We start from the raw sequence: 10,865 nt of genomic DNA on the forward strand, positions 1-10,865 counted from the left end.
AAGCCAAAACGAGCTCTGCTATATAAAATTTTGCCGTATTCTCTGAAAAAATATCGTGACGAATCAGCCAGGATATCATATCTCCCCCAGAGCAATATTCAGTTATTATGTATAAATATTCTGGATCCTGAAATGTCACCACAAGATCCGTAATCCACGGACAACCCGCTCGTCTCTGACGTAATTTGGCGTCTGAAAGAAGATCACGTTCAGTGTGAATGTTAAGAGACTGTTGGCGTTGTATAATCAGGTCCTTGCGAATTTTTTTCATGGCGTATACAACTTCCGGGTCATCAGGCCTCCAGCATTGATAAACCTCAGCAAAAGAACCTCTCCCAATGACATCACCAACACAAAACTCATCCACAGAATGTTTTTTCTGACGAGCATGTGAATGCTCGATTGCAAAAGATTTCCTATCGCCCATCATACCACGAACATAATACTCGCCAGTATACTTTTTGGCAACAACAACCTTGGCATCTGTGCAAACCTTTGACTTGCCCTCCTCGGTCATATTTCCTTCCCTAATTCCTTTGTTTTTGTTGTTATTATTGTTCCTCTAGAAGAAATAAGACAGCTTAATATAAATATGCATAATAACAAAATATAAAGAGAGCGAAACCATTATAATCCCCAAACAATTTTTTTCATAAATTACCCACCACCACAGTTATAATATAATCGGTGTAATTTCCGAAACCCCCTTTTGAAAAAACTCAGAGAAGTTTCTTTAGTTTTTCCACTTTACTTTTTTTCATCATTTTATTCCTTGATCGATCCTTTTTAACTCCCCTTGGCCGTCGCAATTTCAAACTTTTCTTGAGGTTCTTTTGAACGTTTGGATTTTCCCATTCCAGATACGTGGCTTTTCTTATCTCCGAAGGAAGATGTATTAAACGGATATTTGCACCTTTCAGAAAAACACGACACTCTATTGAGAGTGAAGAATCACGCCTTTGACAACGCACATCGCTTAGTTCAACATCACCGTGAAGCATATCCAGGCGAGAAAGTTTTCCCGTATAAATGGCTCCGTCCACGGTCTCAACTTTAACAAAAAAACCAGTAGCATCCATCACCGCGCGAAACGGCGTTTCCTGCTCCTCCGCCATTTTTTTTCTAATCCCTAGAATTCCGACGCCAAGAAAAAATGGACCTTCGCAAATAACCAAAAAAAGCAAAAGTGAAGGGAGAAAAAAAAAGAGAAAAGCACAAACAAAGCCAACGCAAGAAAAAAAAAGAACGAGCTGCGGCCTCCCCGCGGGCCCGGAACACGCGAGCGCGCATCACTAAACCGTCCCACGACACGTCGCCCCCAGGTCTCCAAACCTGTCCGGGTCCCGCGCAAAACGGCCGCCGCCGTCGAGAAACATCCTTCGGGCCCTCCCTTTTTCTTTTTTTTTTTTTTTTCTGGTGTTGCCTTTGCTTGACCTTTTCTCTTTTTCTTTTTTTTTTCTTTTTCTTTTTTTCTTTTTACTCCGCCCTCGCTTCTCGAACCCATATCCTGCGAGCGCGCCCGGGAGGCTAGGGAGTGGAAAATTGCCTTTTTGCTCATTCGTTCAGCTTAGTCTTTCAATGACGTCATCGAGCCTTACGGAACCGCCTCCAAAGCAGGCGGCCACAGAACTGGTTTATGCGGAGGTGGTAGTTTCTTTTGCTACAGCCATTGGGCTGTTTGTTTTTACGGTGGTGCAACTTCTTTACCGCACAACACGACGCGCACGAAGATTATGGAGAGCTGAGAATCAAATTAGGTTTGATGGAGCTCATTTTTTGAGCAAACCAGAAGGAAATGTTGGAAGAAAAATTATAGAGATTGGCCTAAAAGAACATGAAAACAAAGAGGTGAAACCGCCCTCCTTTGTACTACCTGCAGTTGTTGCCAATGATCGAGATGTACGAGCGGATTGTTTGTCTATGCTTGCGGAAACGAGGCAAATATTCCGCAAACAATATGGTGATTCGGCCTGCCTAATGTCTATGCGGTGTTGTTTATCATGTGTCGAAAATGCGTTACCATCCAGCCAGACGGAGGATTTTTTGCGTCTTTATGAAAATGTTTTGTTTGGCCAACATCGTGTTGATGGAATTTCTGATAGTCTTACCAATGATGATATCAAATTTTTGTATGCTTTTTTTCATAATACAATATTGAAGGAAATTCAATAATTGTTATTGGGGAAATTTTCAGAAAAATATTCTTTGGGTTGATACATTATCTTATGTATGCTTATTATTTGCTGGAAAAGTCTCATTTATATATGCACATATGCATTTTTATCACCAACGTTTAAAGAATTTGCTTTTTTTTTTTTTTTCTTTCTCGTTTGTTATTATCTTAAAATACTTACGGGTTTGATATTTATTGTCTTTATTTTTTATTTATTTCATTTACTGATTTTTTTAAGGGCCATCTACTTCATGAGTGTCACAATCAAGTTGTCAAACGGTTCTCAAAAAACCGTTGAGGTCCCGGATTTGAATATAACAGTTGCAAAGTTTAAGGAAATCGCGTCGGCCGTCACCAACATTCCTGCCGATGAGCAAAGAATTGTACTACGGGGCAGGGTTCTAAAAGACGGCGATGTTCTTTCTGCTATGGGTATGGAACATGGACAAGCTGTACATATTGTCCGAGGTCAAAAAAGCACAAAATCGGATGTGGCTCCCTCATCCGCACAGGAATCGGCAAGTGTGCAGGAGACTCAAACAAATACGAATCCACAAGCAAGAGCAGAAACTGTAAATCCGTACGCGGCTTTAGCAGCGAATTTGCCTGCAAGTGGAGGTTTTTCTAACAACATCCCTGGAAATCCCAATCCCGGAATGCAGATGCCTCCTGAACTCCTATCAAACATGTTGCAGAACCCGGCGTTTATGCAGTATTTTCAAGAAATGATGAGGAATCCCCAGTTTTTACAACAAAGGATGCAACAACCACAACAACAATCCCAATCCCAATCCCCTTTTGGTATGAATGAAGGAGAAATGCAACGGCTTTTAAACAATCCCATGTTTATGCAGTTTGTCCTTCAAATGATGAGTGATCCGTCCATCATGCAGCAACTGACTCAATCGTTGGGTGGTGGTTTCCCGGCATCGAATACCCCTTTATTTGGACAACAAAATGCTCCGGCACCGAATTTTGCTCAAAACACGGGCTTTTTTCAGCCGCAAGGGGATCCTCGAGTTCTTTACCAATCCCAGCTTCAGCAGCTAAGAGAAATGGGATTTACAAATGAGCAGGCCAACCTTGCTGCATTGGAGCAAGCACATGGCAATATTGACTTCGCCATTGAAAGACTTCTTAATGCGTGAAAAAAATTTTTGAGAGTTTGAGATGCATGGGGAATATGGGTCTTTTTTGAATTTTTCTCGGAATTAAGCGAGTATTAACCCTCTTTAGTGCGTATTTGACTCTTAGAATTAAGTAAATGTAATGGTTTGCCTTGCATTATTTGGGCTTTCATTTGCTTAAATCTATTAGAATTTTAATAATATCAAATTAAAACCTTTTTTTTTCTTTTTCCTTTTTGTTGTTTTTTCTGTTTTTCGATTTTCGCTTTTGGTCGTTGTTGTTTGTTTGTTTGTCTATTTTTTTTTTTTTTTTTTTTTTTTTTTTTAGTCAGGGAAAGGGAAAAAAACTGCAAGTAAAAAAAAGAATTGAAGAAAGTAAAATGACTACTCTCACTACCTTGCCGAGCCGGCCGCTTTCTTCAAACACCCGAGAGCAGTTTGAACGATACAATCGTATGGATATTCTTGGAGAGGGAACATATGGTGTTGTTTATCGTGCAGTCGACAAAATCACAGGACAAATTGTCGCCTTAAAGAAAGTGCGATTGGATCGTACAGAAGAAGGAATTCCTCAAACGGCTCTTCGAGAAGTTTCTATTTTGCAGGAAATTCATCATCCAAATGTTGTGAACCTGCTTGATGTTATCTGCACTGATGGTAAGCTTTATTTGATTTTTGAGTATGTGGATTACGATCTCAAAAAGGCAATTGAAAAGAGGGGCTGTACTTTTACAGGTGTGACATTAAAGAAACTTGTTTATCAGCTTCTTGATGGTCTATTTTTTTGCCACAGACATCGAATTGTGCATCGTGACCTCAAACCTGCAAATATTCTTATTACGAGTGATAATGTTCTTAAGCTCGCCGATTTTGGTTTGGCGCGCACATTTCAAATTCCCATGCATACTTATACCCATGAAGTTGTCACGTTATGGTATCGAGCCCCAGAGATCTTATTGGGAGAAAAACACTATACCCCTGCCGTGGATATTTGGAGTGTTGGATGTATTTTTGCAGAATTGGCTCGAGGTAAGGTTATTTTTCGCGGAGACAGTGAAATTGGCCAGCTTTTTGAGATATTTCAAATTCTTGGGACGCCAATGGACAATGAGGGATCATGGCCTGGAGTATCTTCTCTTCCTGACTACCGCGATGTGTTTCCCCGTTGGGCAGGAAAACCACTTGCTCAGGTGATTCCGCAGCTCGACAGTGAGGCAATTGATCTTATTTCACGAATGCTCAAATATAGCCCCGCAGAACGGATATCTGCAAAAGAGGCATTGCAGCATTCGTGGTTCAGTGAAATTAGAACGTAGTTACTTAATGCATTATAGATAAGATTTTTCTTGTAGACGTTAGCCTGACATTTAGGCATTTTGTTCTTGTTTGGGATTTTTTGTGTTTATTATCATTATTTTCACCTGTTTCCAAGCATTGAATGAGCTAGATGACGTTTGACTTAGAGGGTTTTGTTCTTCAGTTGCCCAGTCATTTAAATGCTTAGCTTTTGATCTTTCCTTCTGAGTTTTTTGTTGTTCTTTTTTGTTTTTTGTTGTTTTTTTTTAGAAAATTAAATGCAATATTTTTGTGGTTTGTGTATATATAATTTGGTAATTTAAAATGCTTTTTTTCTTTTATTTCCTTTTTATTCCAGCATTTTGTTTTCGCTTTGTTTTGTTTTGTTTCATTATTTGGCACAGAAGGAAATGTCCAAGCTTTCCGAAGAGGAAGAAAAAATTGCTAGAGCTGCGCTTGAGGAAAATTATATATTGCGCCAGATGTTGCAAGAATCTGCTAATGGCGGCTGCGGTGACGAAGAACATAGTGGAACGAGTGTGGATAAAGTTGATAGTATATTTGCACTCAGGCGTGGAAATGAAATTTTGAAGGGGGAAATTGCAGACCTACAAAGTCAAATTGATGCCTCTGGCGTCAGCGCCGCAGAAACTGTTCACAAGTTTAATCAATTACAAAACAAAAGAGCGCAATTGCGAAATGAAAACCGAGGCCTAGAAAATATTGCGAATCATCAAGCACCAAAAGTGAAGGAGGTGAATCGTCTTGTTCTTAATCAGTTAACGATGAAGAGGTCATGTGATGAAAAAAATAGAGTCTCAAAGGAGGAAATAAAAAGACTGAAAGATATCAGAGAAAAGGAGATGGAAAAGCTTTATGTTACACTGCGTAAAGAGGCTTATCTCAAGGAGCAGCTTGAAAATGCCAATTTGGCGTCAAATAGTTCTGATAGTCAGACACTTAGGAACGCTATTCTCTCGAAAGATAAAACAATTCAAAAACTCGAAGAGGATATTGAGAGGTCTCGAACCAATCAAAGGAAACCATCTGACGATGAGAATGGATATAGCGAAGACAGTCTCGCAAAACTTCGCAAAGAACATGATAGTCTTCGCGAACAAGTTCAAACGCTACAGGCGCTACTTCAAGGATCACCCCAAAGGTAATTGGAAATATACGATTAGAAATATCCGGGAAATTATTATTATTATTATTATTATTATTATTATTATTACTATTATTATTATTATTATGTTTTAGTTGTTTTTGTTTTAGGCATTTGTCTTGGTGTGCATAATTTGCATATATATATATATATTACGTTGCTTTTATTATTATTATTATTATTTATTGTAAATATTCTTCTTTTTTTTTCGCGCCATATTTCTGGGAAATGTTAATAATTTGTGGTAACCAACTTTATTGCTTGGACCCCTTTTTGATTGTATGATGCGACACATTTTGTTGTTGATGTTGTTGTTCCAATTTTTTCATAATCATCTTTTGAGATATTTGAACCTATATCTATTTGTTTTTGGTTACTCTTATGTCTTTAATGTTTTTATTTCTATTATTATTATTATTATTATTATCATTGAATTATTTCTGTAGTGCCCAGCTTACAATCACCAATGAGAAGGTTTGGTATAATCTCTTTGCGTCAATTTAATGCAGTACGCTTTGCGACGCCTCAATTTGCAAAAAGTATTCACAGGCTGCGGAATGTCGGTATTAGTGCCCATATTGATAGTGGCAAGACGACTTTAACAGAACGCATTTTATATTATACTGGTCGAATTGGCAAAATTCACGAAGTAAAGGGGGGAACAGAAGTTGGGGCAACTATGGACTCCATGGAACTTGAGAAAGAAAGAGGAATTACAATTCGTTCTGCGGCAACTCACTGTAAGTGGAACGACTATTTCATCAACGTTATAGACACTCCTGGACATGTTGATTTCACCATAGAGGTTGAAAGAGCTCTGAGAGTTCTTGACGGGGCCATTATGCTTATGTGTGGTGTTGGAGGTGTTCAAAGTCAAACACTTACAGTGGATCGGCAAATGAAACGCTACGGTGTTCCTCGCATTTGTTTCATTAATAAACTTGACCGCGATAATGCAAATCCACAACGGGCGCTTAAGATGGCGAGGGAACGGCTGGGTATAAATGCCGCTTTTATTCAGATTAACATGGGGATATCACAGGATTTTGAGGGCGTTGTCGATGTCATTGAAAACCGTGCCGTATATTTTGATGGTGCCAATGGAGAAAGAATTCGGTTTGAAGAAGTTCCAGCATACCTCAAGGATGAATTGAAAACGGCAAGAAAAGAACTCATAGAAAGACTCGCTGAAAGTGATAGTGAAATGGAAGAAGTCTTTCTTAATGATAAAGAGCCAACTACGGAGATGATACATGCGGCGATTCGACGTGCGACAATTGCCAATAAGTTTATTCCTGTGTTGTTGGGTTCAGCCTATCGAAACAAAGGTGTACAACTCCTTCTAGACGCAATTTGTCGGTATCTTCCGTCTCCTATGGAAAAGGAAAATAAGGGTTATTTGCTGAAAAAGGTGAAAGATGAAGAGGGAAATATTTCCAATGTTAAGGAAGAAAAGGTTGACTTATTGACTGACGACGAAAAACCACTTGTGGCGCTTTTGTTTAAGCTGGAAGAAACCAAGAAAACAGGACTTTCAAATTATGTTCGGGTGTATCAAGGGAAAATGAGGAAGGAACACCTTTTAAACGTTCGAAGTGGTAAGACGTTTTTACCCCCAAAGCTTGTCAGAATGCATGCTGATTCCGCTGAGCAGGTGGACGAGGTTAAGGCAGGAGATATTTGTGCCATTCAAGGAGAAATTGATGCATCATCAGGGGACACGATTATGAGAGCGGGTCCAAAAAGCGGACTTCTAATTTCTTGCGAAGATATGTACATCCCTCCGCGTGTCATTTCATCTTCTATTAAGGCGAAGGATGATCGGGATCTGAATCGATTGCGTGACCGTATGGCTGCATTTATGCGCGAGGATCCCACATTTTTTTTTTATCGCAACTCTGAAACCAACGAAGACATTTTGGAGGGTATGGGAGAGCTGCATCTTGATATTTATGTGGAGCGCTTGAAACGTGAACATGGTCTGGAGGTTGAACTTGGGAAACCGACGGTAAACTATCGAGAGGTAATCACGGAACGAAAGGAGTTTGATTTTGTTTTCAAACGACAAAGTGGTGGCGCGGGACAGTGGGCACAATTAAAAGGATATATCGATGTTTTTCCTATTGATATGTCAATAGAGAAGGGCGTAAAAAACAAGGTCACTGTCAGTTGCTCCAACGGTGATGTTCGCGAATCCCTTCAGAAGTCGGTTATCAAGCAACTGGAGCGTAAAATATTTGTAAAGGGCGAATTGATGGGGGCACCGGTATGGGGTGTACACTTTCATCTTGGTGGTGGCGCTATGCATGAGGTGGATTCAACAGATATGGCGTTTAAAAATGCAACACAAGAATTGTGGGAAACACTATTACCAAAACTCAAGCCTACATTGGTAGAGCCATACATGGATGTGGAAATTGTTGTTCCGGCGCAGTGCATGACGGAGGTGACAACAGAATTTTCAAAACGTGAAGGTATTGTTACGGAAACAAGTATCAATGGAGCAGATGCAGTAATTCGTGGAGAGACGGCGCTGGACACCATGTTTGGTTTCATCTCCGATCTTCGGCGACTTACAAAGGGGCAAGGTGACTTTGGGATGCAATTTAAAGAGTACAGGCCCATGCAACAGTACAAAGCACAAATTCGCATGGACGAGCGCAACAAGGAAATTGGCCGTAAACTTTATAAACTCGCTGGGGAATGATCTTGAGCTTTTTTTTTTTTTTTTTGTGGAGTGGGGGGAAAATGAAGAAGGATTCTGTGTCGAGGAGAAGGTTAGAAGGAAATGAAATATTAGGTTAGTTTGGGAAGAGAAAAAACAGACAAGAAGAAACGGCGAACAAGAAAAGAATGCAAAAAAAGAAAGATTAGCAAATATTCCTGAATTTGTGTTCCTGCTTTATGGAAACACAACTCATCACATTTAGGGCGTTTCTGATTTGTTTTATTTGGATCATTTTGCGTTGGCGGTGGTGAATGGAAACGAAAAAAGATGGAGAGACATGCCTTGCCGTATTAAGCTTGCATATTTCATGACTTATTTATGCTCAAGTAATTGGGCTTTTTATTCTTCTTGTTCTTATTGTTGTCTTTTTTGTGATATTTTAAATAAGACTGGCTATTGAGTTGCTTTAAGGAAAAATAAGGGGAATCAATGATCATGTTTGCTCCACTCGATAAAAAGTTGGTGAAGGTGGGCATGCGAGTGCAAGATCGATATGGTCTTACTGGCACCGTCAAGTGGTTTGGCGAGGTTGATAAGAAAAGCAATCCACTTGTTGAAAAAGGAGCATATGTTGGTATTGAGTTTGATGAAGCCACACCGTCACCAATGCGCAATGATGGAAAATGGGGGGGAAAGCGTTACTTTACATGCGACCCTGGAAAGGGAGGATTTTTAAAGTCTAAAATGGTTTATCCAGAAGTAAACCCTACAGCTATCGTCGATCTTAGGCAACGCTATGGGAATAAAGTTGCAGATTGGTATGACTTTGAACTGGTAAAGTTTTGCATCGCCCGCAAATTTGACATGCAAGCAGTATATACCATGCTTGACAATCATCTTGAGTGGCTGGAGAAATTCAAGCCGTCTCATGACGAGTACTTTCCAGATTCCATGTGTGAAGATTACCCGTGTGGTTACGGTAGTGCATGCGACTACGACAACAACATTATATATTGTGAGCGCCCTTGTAATGCAGGAAGGTTAACAGCTAATGAGTACATGGAACGTTATAGTCCTGCTGTTATTATGCGTTGGCACGCTTGTGTCATGGAAATGGGAAAAAAGATCATGAAGGAAAGCAATTACAAATACAAACGTGTTTGTTACATTGTTGATCTTACCAACGTTGGCGTGAGCATGAGCCGTTCTTTTATTTCGTTTGGGCGAACCATAGCCTCGGTGGACCAAGCGAATTATCCTGAGCATTTGGGACGACTGTTCCTTGTAAACTGTCCAAAAGTTTTCACCTTGGTATGGAGGTTGTTGCGTCTTTTTATTGATGCAGAAACTAATAGAAAAGTCAATTTTGTCCCGCCTGGCGATGGAGTAAAGTACCTGAAGCAGTTTATGCCCGAGGAAGTTATCCCTGATTTTGCCGGAGGTCCCAGTAAGGCATGGCGGTCGAAGGGTAGTCGTGTTGGTTCAACCGATCCGCTTAATGCGTTCAAAGGGGTGACAGTTTTCCAAGCCGTTGCTTCAGATGGCATTCCGGACAGATTTGATGACATGGACGAAGAGGGACTTTCACAGGAAGAGAAAAAAAGCAATAGCAACGGCCGTTTGGACTCCTCCGGACCCAACTCTGAAGACGGTAACGTGAAAGATTCAATTTTATGAAGGCACAGATTTGTTGCTTTCGTTCCGTATTTGTTGTTGTTGAAGGGGGAGGGAGAGTTGCTTTTCACTGAATTCTCCTCACACACACCGATTAGAGTTTCAAAGAGGGAAAGAGAGGAAGAAAGAGAAACAGAGAAAAGAACGAGAGGAAAAAAAAAAAGGAAAAAAAAAAGGATGGACGAAAGTTTTTATAATGCGACACAATTATTTCTTTCTTTTTTCTTCCTTTTTGATGGAATCAAATGTTAATTTGTATGTTTTGGGTATGGAGTTAATTTGAGACTCTCACGCCACTTTTATCCCCTCCCAGAGCCCATGTTGTCTACATGTTCATGTATACATAAAAATAGTTTATTAATTCATCCGCATAAACGCTTTTGAGGCGTATTTTGTTTCTGGGTGCCAATAAAAGTAACGGGCGTTGTTTTTTTTTTTTTTTTTTTTTTTGTCTCTGTGTGTCTCTCTCTGTGTGTGTGTGTGTTTCTCTCCAACAATGGTGCCCACTTCTTGGACGTACTTTGGATATATCGGCCTGGCAATTTACTTTGGAGTGGTATTCTGAAGAGGGAAGTGGGAATAATATTATAACAAACAAACCAAAAACAAGAACTAAACAACAACAACTTAAAAAAAAAAAAAAAAAAAGATGCGATTACTACTCTTATGACCCTGTGCGTTTAAATAGTCGTGCTTTGAATATATATATATTTATTTATTTATTTATATATGTTTTCTTCTTTGTATTATAGTGACAGCAAA

The 10,865-nt window shown here is 39.7% G+C and overlaps 8 protein-coding genes across 8 annotated transcripts, besides 14 other annotated features; 6 read left to right on the plus strand and 2 right to left on the minus strand.

Moving 5' to 3' along the window:
- On the minus strand, positions 1–517 carry Tc00.1047053506583.4 (serine/threonine protein kinase, putative; the record flags this gene model as incomplete). Its single annotated transcript, XM_801477.1, has 1 exon — positions 1–517. A coding segment is annotated over one exon (517 nt), but the record flags the coding sequence as incomplete, so codon positions are not given.
- Positions 1–10,865: a sequence feature (heterozygous, non-Esmeraldo-like haplotype).
- Positions 720–1,115, minus strand: Tc00.1047053506583.10 (small nuclear ribonucleoprotein, putative; the record flags this gene model as incomplete). Its single annotated transcript, XM_801470.1, has 1 exon — positions 720–1,115. One exon carries the CDS (start codon positions 1,113–1,115, stop codon positions 720–722), a length of 396 nt encoding a protein of 131 aa, XP_806563.1.
- Positions 1,174–1,246: a sequence feature (A-rich).
- Positions 1,392–1,478: a sequence feature (T-rich).
- On the plus strand, positions 1,579–2,172 carry Tc00.1047053506583.20 (hypothetical protein, conserved; the record flags this gene model as incomplete). The annotated part of the gene is made up of 1 exon (XM_801471.1): positions 1,579–2,172. The coding sequence occupies one exon, from the start codon at positions 1,579–1,581 to the stop codon at positions 2,170–2,172; it is 594 nt and encodes a 197-aa protein (XP_806564.1).
- Positions 2,363–2,409: a microsatellite.
- Positions 2,425–3,321, plus strand: Tc00.1047053506583.30 (ubiquitin-like protein, putative; the record flags this gene model as incomplete). Its single annotated transcript, XM_801472.1, has 1 exon — positions 2,425–3,321. One exon carries the CDS (start codon positions 2,425–2,427, stop codon positions 3,319–3,321), a length of 897 nt encoding a protein of 298 aa, XP_806565.1.
- Positions 3,517–3,626: a sequence feature (T-rich).
- On the plus strand, positions 3,681–4,616 carry Tc00.1047053506583.40 (cell division related protein kinase 2, putative; the record flags this gene model as incomplete). Its single annotated transcript, XM_801473.1, has 1 exon — positions 3,681–4,616. One exon carries the CDS (start codon positions 3,681–3,683, stop codon positions 4,614–4,616), a length of 936 nt encoding a protein of 311 aa, XP_806566.1.
- Positions 4,826–4,864: a sequence feature (T-rich).
- Positions 4,957–4,985: a microsatellite.
- Positions 5,007–5,762, plus strand: Tc00.1047053506583.50 (hypothetical protein, conserved; the record flags this gene model as incomplete). Its single annotated transcript, XM_801474.1, has 1 exon — positions 5,007–5,762. The coding sequence occupies one exon, from the start codon at positions 5,007–5,009 to the stop codon at positions 5,760–5,762; it is 756 nt and encodes a 251-aa protein (XP_806567.1).
- Positions 5,794–5,849: a microsatellite.
- Positions 5,925–5,944: a microsatellite.
- Positions 6,158–6,192: a microsatellite.
- Tc00.1047053506583.60 (mitochondrial elongation factor G, putative) lies at positions 6,228–8,468 on the plus strand (the record flags this gene model as incomplete). The annotated part of the gene is made up of 1 exon (XM_801475.1): positions 6,228–8,468. One exon carries the CDS (start codon positions 6,228–6,230, stop codon positions 8,466–8,468), a length of 2,241 nt encoding a protein of 746 aa, XP_806568.1.
- Tc00.1047053506583.70 (cytosolic factor SEC14, putative) lies at positions 8,919–10,106 on the plus strand (the record flags this gene model as incomplete). Its single annotated transcript, XM_801476.1, has 1 exon — positions 8,919–10,106. The coding sequence occupies one exon, from the start codon at positions 8,919–8,921 to the stop codon at positions 10,104–10,106; it is 1,188 nt and encodes a 395-aa protein (XP_806569.1).
- Positions 10,208–10,291: a sequence feature (GA-rich).
- Positions 10,531–10,553: a microsatellite.
- Positions 10,731–10,751: a sequence feature (AT_rich).
- Positions 10,804–10,834: a microsatellite.

The sequence above is a fragment of the Trypanosoma cruzi genome, genomic scaffold, assembly GCF_000209065.1.
Source record: "Trypanosoma cruzi strain CL Brener 1047053516999 genomic scaffold, whole genome shotgun sequence".
Taxonomy (NCBI): Eukaryota; Euglenozoa; class Kinetoplastea; order Trypanosomatida; family Trypanosomatidae; genus Trypanosoma; species Trypanosoma cruzi.